At 40.0% G+C, this 9,830-nt stretch overlaps 1 protein-coding gene across 1 annotated transcript; it reads right to left on the reverse strand.

Annotated features, from left to right (window-relative positions):
* Positions 1-392: 392 nt before the first annotated feature.
* LOC124939035 (protein FAM50A-B-like) lies at positions 393-902 on the reverse strand. Its single transcript, XM_047479552.1, has one exon. The coding sequence runs from the start codon at positions 900-902 to the stop codon at positions 393-395; it is 510 nt and encodes a 169-aa protein (XP_047335508.1).
* Positions 903-9,830: the final 8,928 nt, after the last annotated feature.

A 9,830-nucleotide genomic window follows, 5' to 3' on the forward strand; every position in this document is an offset into this window, starting at 1 on the left:
GTTATAACCGAAGCAAAGAAAAGTCTTTTGGTGCAAGTTAAATAAAATAAATAGAGATGGAGTTCAAGGATTCGGATGCCTCTCCTGTTCTTTTTCCTTGAGCTTTGCCTCCTGCTCTGCCTACCATTCTCTTTCCCTTTGATCCGCATCCATGACCCAACCAGTTATAATACTTGGTCTTGAGGGAGGGTTGCGGTTGAAGTTGAAAAAACTGCCTGTCGGTCTGGGTGGTCGAGTCGGAGGATCGGTTGATGTTCCTAGACTTGTTGAAAGGACATATGAACTCGATGCAGTTTCTTCTTCCTTAATTTTAGAGGATTATCATCCACTTCTTCTTCATCGGCGAGTGGATTGTTAAGATGGTTATCCGGTTGAGGACCTTGTAGACCACTCTATTCCACCCTAGATAACAAATCGGCTATTTTCTTTCTTTTCTTTTTCCGACCCCTTGTCACCATTCCTGTTGTTTGCTCAGCTTGAACCGGTTCGGTTTGTTTTTGTTTGGCCTCTTCTTCCTTTTGCAGATTTTGTGCTACCATAAAATCTTTTTCTTCAAGCTCTTTTCTCAGTCGTTCTTGTTTTTCTTCTTCTGTTTGGATTCGAAGGGCTATTTCCGCATTGGCTCGGATCTGCTCTTGAGTAGTGACCGCTTTTATTTTCGTAAGTTCCTCAATCTGAGCCGCCATGACTTGCATCATCTCAAGCAGCGGAGCGGTTGATGACTCAACTGTCGCTTTAACCGACTCAATTAGTTTAGAGTTTAGAGTGGTGGTTCTAGATTCTGTCACGGCGTGCCACTTGCTCATTGAAGTGTCGACAATATTATCAATGGTCCTTAATATTTTCGGAAATGTGTGCTCAACCTCCTGACTTTGTTCAGGGTGTTGGGAATGAATCGACATAGCCGTTTTTTGTTCCTCTTGACCGGCTGATTTCTTATCTATGGGGTTAAAGTGAGGAGTGGACTTCCTTGTGGATTTTCCCGATTGAGATGTAGGGTGACCGGTCCGTTTGGATGATTCACCAGTCTCAAAAATCGGTTTACTCTAGTAATCTTCGGGATTTAGGAAGCATGCGTTGAAATGTTTGTTCGTTTCTTCCTTTAGACGTGATATATATCAGTTTTCAGATCCTCCTTCATTTTTCCAAAATTTTCAACCACCTTCTTTTCAACCTGGGTCAGTTCCCCCCAGAGTTTCGTTTAGTGCCCTGGTCAGCGATATGAGTTTTGTGTTTTCGTCGACTAGCTTTTCACTTGCCAATTCTATTGGAACACATTTAGTTTTGGCCAGATCAAATACCTCATCTTACATGGCCACCAGGTTCGTCAAGTGCACATTTTCGGTATAACCGGGAAGCAAGTGCCGGAATGTAACTTCACTTCTAATTCTACACCAATTGTAATATGGGCGGGATATTACTTTGGCCGCCTCTTCCAGCAGTTTTTGAAAGTGTGAAAACATGTCGTCTACTTCTTGTTGAGAAACTGGAGTCTCAGAATCAGGTATTGTTTCTTGCTGTTCTGGCTTCTTGATAGGTGGGTTTTGATCAAGTCCGGTTAGAGGAGATTCCTCAAGAGCCGGACCGGTTGAATTCTCTTTAGGGCAATTACTCCCTTGCACCAGAAGATCTATTATTTCTTCGTCTTTTTCCGTGTCGGTCTTCTCTTTTGCCTTGCCATCTTCATTCGTCTGGTTGACATCATTAGTCTGACTTGTTTTATTGATCTTGCTTGTCACCTCGGTCTCCGTGACCCGATTTATATCATCGACAATTTTATTTATTTGGTCTGAAGTCCTGTTTCTAGGATCAGGATTATAAGATGGGTTGGGGGTACCAACCGTATGAACAGATGCCCTTTGGGAGAAGATTTTCCGGCTTTGCTTGCCGAGGATCCGGTTTTGAGGACACGGCTTTTTCCACTTCTTTCTTTTCTTTGACCGGAGAGGAATGAACCGAGATTGGAATAATCACACTTATAGGAACAATGTTTACCAAAGGATCATATGGGCGAGGAGATGGCCCGGGAGATGGAGTTCTTTCGGACTAGTTAGACTTGCTAGCCGTTTTCTTCGCAGTAGGCTTTCTGGTTTTCTTAGCCACACTTTTGAGTCTTGACCGTTTCTCTTTTTCCGCGGTGTGTTTGGACTTACCCTTCGGTTCGACTTCTTTAGGACCTTCGTCCATGGATGTTTTCTCTTTCGGGTCATTTTCAGCTGGCGCTTTCTCCTTCGAAGGTTTTACAGACCGAACCCTGATATTTTCGGAATTCATGATTTTGGAGGAGGATAGAGCGGTACCTTCTCCAATAGGAATCTGTATATGTGTCAAAAAATTTCAAATTTGCATGGCATATGCCTGAACCCAATCTTTTGCTTCGGCGACAACTTCACATAATTGTTCGAAGAGCACGCTGCCCCAATCTATTTTGTCGCATTGGACTATCCCGACCATCATTTCGAACTTCAGCTTGGTCAGATTATCGAAATTATCTCCTTTTCCTTGGAGGGATTTGGAGACAATATCCAAAAGCCACCTGAACTCCGGTTTTAGCTTGAACTTCTTTCCATCTTTCTCTACCAAATCAGCCGGGTTCAGGGATATCGTCTACTAAACCGCTTCAGCTTCTTCTCTAGAAAGCTTCGTTTTGAAGTCACGTCCACTAGTAGGCAGTCGGAGAGCTTCGACGAATGTTTCTTCTGTAAGTTCAAACTCGACGCCGCAAACAGTCGACGTGATGATCCTCTTCTGCACACTTGCATTTTCAAAGAATGCAGTAACTTCATCCTGATGAACGATGAACGGACCGCCCATAAAACACTCCAAACCAGTGTCTTTAAGAGATCTGATCAGCGTTTTGTACTCGATAGTCCCGTTTTCTTCAATATCCTTGAAGTCGACCTTCAGGATGTGAGTAAACAACGCATTATCACGTCCCATAGTGGATTGAAAAAGAGAGTTTAGAAGATCTTGAGAGATAAGATGCAAGGATCCTTTGGAAATTTTTAGAGAGAGAGAGAGCGTGGGATGAAGAGTAATTCAACTTCTAGTTTATATAGAAAGCGTTAACTTGACGGGTAAGAAACCGAACTGTCACGTCGTTCCAGGTTTTAGCGCCAAAATTTTCCCTCCAAAGGTTACTGCGGTAACTGTTGGCGGTAAATTAGGTTGGTAAATTTGAGCGGTAAACTAGGGGCGGTAAACTATTGATGGTTAACTAGAGGCGGGAGTTTATTTCGGTTAAGTTGAAAAGATTTTTTTTTTTGGAGTTTATCCGAGTCTAGGAGTTAGCCGAATTTGAGGTTAACCGAGTTTTAGTTAAATTGAAATTTTGATGTGAAACCGGAATCATTTAAAAATGAGTAAATGACTTGGAGTTAACCGATAATAATAAATGAAGTGGTCACCTGATCGTATAGCAAAATGACCGAGATGACCAGAAATTGGTCGGTACATTACCAAGAAGAATTATCGGCGGAGGTTCCTTTCTTCCATTTTCAATGCCCATTCATCCACAGTGTAGCCGGTCCGGCTTTCGATTCTCGCAATCCATCTTTCCAGTATATCACCGGTCAGTGTGTTGGCCAGACATACCGGGACTCCTGGTCCAAGATTTGGAATGACGAAACGAATGTACCGTGTGATTTGGAGAGTGAAGCCAATTTTTCTTCTAGGAGCGGTGAAATGCTTCTTCAGGTTGTTGAAGATGAAGGTAGTCCAATTTATGGGTGAGATGTTTGTGATGGAGATCATGAGGTCACTCACTTGCCGAGTGTAATTTTGATTCGCCATTCGTCCCAAAATTGACCGCTGGATCAAGTCCTAGAGGATTTGGAATTGAGGGGCTGGGTCATCTTTCAGACCGCAGCATCCAACCTTATGGTTGTTTCCAGAGAAGATGTGTGCGTAGCGCTCATTCGCTTGAACGGGAGGAGTAGGCAAGTTAGAAAACCCTTCGGTTGGTAGGTTGAAGAGATCTGTGAACAACTCTTCAATGAGTCGGTAGAACTCACAGTCGATGTAGGTGGTGATGCTGTCATTATCTCTTACTTGTGCATTATTGAAGAACTCGTGCACCTCCTCTTCGAGGATGTTGTCCGATCCTTCAAGGAATGTTTGTAAACCGGATATGATCCAAGGTTGGATCAGAACATCGCTGAATCTGGTGTTGAGAAGAATTCGATGTCAACGATGATGGAGTTCCGGAATTGAGCATTCATTTTGAGAGATGAAAGTTCAACATGTAGAGAGTGAGAAATACTTCAAAGTGTGATTTGCTTGAAGAGGAATGAAGTCCTTATATAGTGCAGGTGGTTAGGAGGCATTTAATGAGAATATTTTGAAAAATCTGGCCGTTTATGTATTGTGAATAAATGCATTAAATGCTTGATGTCTTTTCAAGAGAATAATCTTTGGAAGGGTACAATGTAGGCTAACTTGCCTATCCGGACTAGGCACGCCTTTTTGGGAAATGAACATGTTTATTCCCAATGTTGATTTAGGAGTATTCAGTTTTGAATATTCTTCAGAGTTTTAATGTTTTTATGTCCCAAAATTTAGTCGAAAAAGGAAAGAAATGATTGTCATTAAAAATGTTGTACCAAACCGGTAGTGCATCAAAATTACCGGTTTGGTAGTGGAAAAGAGAAGAGAACCGAGAAGGAGTTGTCATTAGTCGGTTAATAGAAAAAGAGGATTAATAGTGGGATGGCCCAACGGTTGGAGTCTTCTTGGCCTTTGCCTTGTCCCATCTGTCGATCATCTCTTGAATCTTCTCCTTCGTCAACAATTAATGCGGGTGAAGAGTGATACCCGAACCTGGATAGTTGTAGAAGTAGTTGAACAAACAGCTCGGTTACGGAGCATAAACAGTTTTCTTGGAAATGATTAGGTTCTTCAGATTTTCGAAGATGATCCTCATCCAGTTCACCTTCGTTCTTTCGGTGATGGAAGCCATCATCTCGAAGATGCGTTGGGTGTATGTTTGAAATTTGTCTCTTTCTAGGATAGACTTACTCAAGATCTCTCTTAGAACTTGGTATTCGATAGCAAGAAGACTCTTAGGTCCCCAGGTGTTGACCGGGGTCATAGAACCGGAGAAGTGGTGTGTCATTTCTTCGATGAACACCGGGGAGTAGGTTAAGTCGGTAGCTCCCTCAGATGGAAGCTCACAAAAGTTTGCGAAGTCTGTTGAACTGATTAAGCATGACTTTCCATGAACTTGGGCAAAGATGACTTCTGGATGGATCACCCTTGTCATTTAAAAAACTCATTAACTATGACATAGTTAATGGCATATCTATTTTCTAAGAGTCTTCTTACACCGGTGTTCTCTAGAGCTCGGAAGATGCCTTGGACTTCATTGTCCCCAGCATCAGCAACGGAGTCGAAATCGGCTAGAAGAACTTTCTTAGAAAGAGAGCAAGACATTTTTCTTGATAAGTTTGCTTAGAGAGATTTCTTGTGATGAATAGTGTTTTGAGATTGAGTTAGATGGGCTGTTTAAATAGTCGGATGATGGTTAGCATGCTTAGTGATGTAATCTTGTAATTATGATATAGTTAGTTTGTTTAGATGTATAATTTATGTTTCCAATGAAAAAGTAATGATGGCAAAAGATATTTATTATGGTTTTTAAAAATATGGAAGAAATGTTAGTCTTCCTCTTTTAGTGATAGAGACATGTCTCCACTTAGATTTAGGTATAGACTGTTTTAATTTTTCATAGGTATAATCATCAAGGCGTGCATGGAAACAGCGGCCAGCCGTCCCAAGTTAGCCGGATAATTTCACTTACCGAAATTATGATGCATCTAATAGGTTGGTTTTCCATGATTGTTTTTATCGAGAAAATTTATTCTGGTGTGAAGAAATATCAAACTAATCCGATATTTGTTCAGTTTTAGGGAATAAACTGTCTGTTTTATTCGAGTCATTTGAACCGCCCAACATATTTGCATGTAATTTGGCAATGTGAGTTTGTCAAGCTTAACCGGAGACATCTTTCCGGTTAGCATTCTTGATTGTTTAATTTTCTATTGAGGTATGGCTTGAGAAGCGGTAGCTTCTCCCTGAGCTCATGCCCCGATTTTTCATAGTGATGTAGTTTTTTTTCAAAACATGCAATGATTTTATGGAATAAGTTGTTTACTATTAGTAAGTCGTAAAATATTTCTGAAGTAAGAGAACTTAGCTTCCTGTAGTGGTTTGGTGAAGTTATCAGCTACTTGCTATTCGGTTAAGACGTATTCCAACCGGATGTGTTTCTTTTGCACATGCTCCAGGATGAAATGATGTCTTATGTCAATATGATTTGTTCTTGAGTGTAACACCGGATTGTATGTAATCACTATTGCGCTTGTGTTGTCACAGAAGATTGATGATTCTTCGACAATTATGCCGAAATCCCTTAGTTGTTGTTGAATCCAGAGGAGTTGTGCACAGAAGCTTCCGGCTGCTAGGTACTCTGCCTCTGCGGTTCATGTTGCAACTAAACTTTTCTTTTTTGTTGTATCAGGAGACGAGCCGGTCTCCCAGAAACTGGCAAGTTCCACTAGTACTTTTTCGATCGATTTTGCAGCCTGCATAGTCTGCATCGGAGTAACTGATTAGATTAAAACATGAGTCATTTAGGTACCATAATCCACGTCTTGAGTTCCTTTCAGGTGTTTTAGAATTCTTTTAGCCGCGGTATAGTGTGACTGCTTTGGATTGGCTTGAAATCTTCCGCATACTCCGACCGTAAACAGAATGTCCGGTCAGCTGGCTGTTAGGTAAAGGAGTGAACCGTTGATTCCTCGATATGTTGTTGTATCTACTCCTTGACCGTCCTCGTCCTTGTCTAATTTTACATATGAGCTCATTCGAGTAGCCGCCTCGGCACAGGTATCCATTCTGAATTTCTTAAGTAGTTCGGTTGTGTATTTCGGTTGACTGATGAAAGTTCCGGTTTCGATCTGCTTGACCTGAAGACCTAGGAAGAAACTTAATTCTCCCATTATACTCATTTAAAATCTGTCAGTAATTAGTTTTGAGAACTTATCACATAGTTTCGGATCGGTTGAGCCGAAAATAATATCATCCACATATATTTGAATGAGTAATATATGTTCCTTTTTCTCGAATTTAAAAAGTGTTTTATCAACCGAGCCTATTGTGAATTTGTGAGCAAATAGGAATTCTGTTAAAGTATGATACCAGACTCTTGGAGCTTGTTTTAAACCGTAAAGGGCTTTGTCTAGCCGGTATACATGACTTATTAGTTCCGAATTTTTAAAACCGGGAGGTTGTTTGACATACACCTCTTCATTTATTTTACCGTTTAGAAAAGCGCTTTTGACATCCATTTGAAAATTTTGAAATTTTTGAAAGCCGCAAATGCCAAAAATATTCTAATGGCTTCAAGTCTAGCTACAGGAGCAAATGATTCTTCAAAATCAATGCCTTCTTCCTGTTTGTATCCTTGAGCCACTAGCCGGGCTTTGTTCATCATAACTAAACCGTCTTCATTGAGTTTATTTCTAAACACCCATCTTGTTCCTATGACCAATTGCCTTTTCGGTCTTGGAACTAGGTGTCAGAGTTTATTTCTCTCAAACTTGTTTAGTTCCTCTTGCATTGCTAAAATCCATTCGGGATCTAGAAATGCATCATCCACCTTTTTTGGCTCAATTTGTGATATGAAAGCCGAGTTTTCATATTCTTCCAAATTTTGTTGCCTAGTTCGGACGGGTGATGAGAGGTTACCTATTACTAGTTCAAGAGGATGATTTTTGTTTCTTCTGAGGTTTATTCTTGTAGAGTCTTCCAAGCGTCCGGTTAACTGATCAAGGTTACAGATCGGTAGGCTGAATAGAGTCAGATCGACTAATTTCCTCAGTGGATACTGAGGCGTCAACTTTCTGCGTTGAAGCAACTTGATCAGGTTGAGTTTCAGCATTAACCGCTTGATCATTGATAAACCATCTAAAAACCGGAACCTCTTCTTCATCATCAAAATAGATATTAAAATTTTCCATTCTGTTGTGAAAATCGAAAGGTACTGCAGTGTTTCGTTCAACCGATTCATCAAAAGCAACATAAGAGAATTCTTCAACCTTTAAGGTTCTTGTGTTGTAAACTCTATATGCCTTACTTACGATTGAATATCCCAACATTATTCCTTCATCGGATTTAGCATCAAATGCGGTCAAATAACTTTTGTCGTTGAAATGAACATAACACTTACAACTAAAGATCCTAAGATACAGGATGTTAGGAACTTTGTCATGGTATATTTCAAAAGGAGTTTTAGTAAATCGTTTAGTGATTAAAGACCGATTTTGAGTGTAACAAGCAGTATTGATAGCCTCAGCCAAAAACTTTTGAGCGATACCCGAATCGGATATCATAGACATTGCGGCTTCCTTGAGAGTTCGGTTCCTTCTCTCAGCCAGGTCATTCTGCTGAGGTGTTCTTGCGCTAGACAACTCATGCCTAATACCGTAATCATCGAGAAAAGTGGTTAAGGTGTTGTTTGTGAATTCAGTTCCTCTATCACTTCTTATTCTGTCTATTCGAATAGATTTCTCATTTTGTATTCTTAAAAGTAATTTGATCAGGTTCGGTGTAGCTTTATTTTTAGAAGCTAAAAATATTACCTAGGTAAATCTAGAGTAATCATCAATAACTACCATGGTATAATGCATGCCTCCTAAGCTTGTCACCTTAACTAGACCAAATAGATCCATATGCAGTAGTTCTAGACATCGTTCGGATTGATAGTTTCCATTGCTTTTGAAAGAAAATTTTATTTGTTTTCCCATTTGACATGCAGCACATACCTTATCTTTTAAAAATTTGATGTTTGAAAACCGTAACTAATTTCTTAGAACATATGAAGTTTATAGTTTTAAAATTCAAATGGTTTAACCGTTTGTGCTAGAGCCAGTTTGGACAATTTCCAGATATCATGCATACAGGGTTTTCAATTTTAGTTTTCCAGTCAACTTTGTAAATGTTTCCTATCCGGTTTCCGGTTAACAGTGTATCACCCTGATGATTTTTAACTAAGCATGCATGTTTATGAAATTTAACCGTGTACCCTATGTCCTACATTTGACTAATGTTTAATAAGTTGAAATGCAGGTTTTCTACTAATAGCACGTTGTTTATAGACAGGTTACCATGGACAATCTTACCCTTGCCCATGGTTCTACCTTTTGAGTTGTCACCGAAAGTGATCATTGCTCCGGTTTCATAAATGATGCCAGCTAGTAATCTACTATTTCCGGTCATGTGTCTTGAGCACCTGCTGTGCAAATACTATTCTGAGTTTTCTAACCGTTTGCTCCTCCTGACCTACAAAAAAAAATATTTACATCTTTCTGGTACCCACATTCAGTTGGGTCCGTTGTTGATTAGTCCCTTTGGGATCCAGACTTTAATAAGTCGGATAACTTTCCCAGCAATAGTTCTAATCGATTTACCGGTTTTAGGCTTTTCATCTTTTTGTCTTCCTAGAAGTGCCTTATTTTGTGGTGGTGAGTGTTGATTGTTTCTTTGTGAGCGTGTATGGGTTTGTTTACTTGTTGGCCGATTGGCTTTCCTTCTCTCAGGATTAAACAATTTTTCCGAGTCGGTTGGACCTACGTATTTTAATCATTTTTCCAGTATTAAATCACGTTCTGCCTTATTGTAGGTTGAAGAGAACTTGACAAATCTTACAATAGAAAGATTGTCTTTTGTGAGTTTCATCCCGTTGGAAGAGTTTCGGTTGGCAGATCCGTTGTTAGTGTATCCAAGACCAAATTTGCATTTGGGATGTCTTTTACATTTACACATTTGGTTCA

The sequence above is a fragment of the Impatiens glandulifera genome, chromosome 5 (genome assembly GCF_907164915.1).
Source record: "Impatiens glandulifera chromosome 5, dImpGla2.1, whole genome shotgun sequence".
Taxonomy (NCBI): domain Eukaryota; kingdom Viridiplantae; phylum Streptophyta; class Magnoliopsida; order Ericales; family Balsaminaceae; genus Impatiens; species Impatiens glandulifera.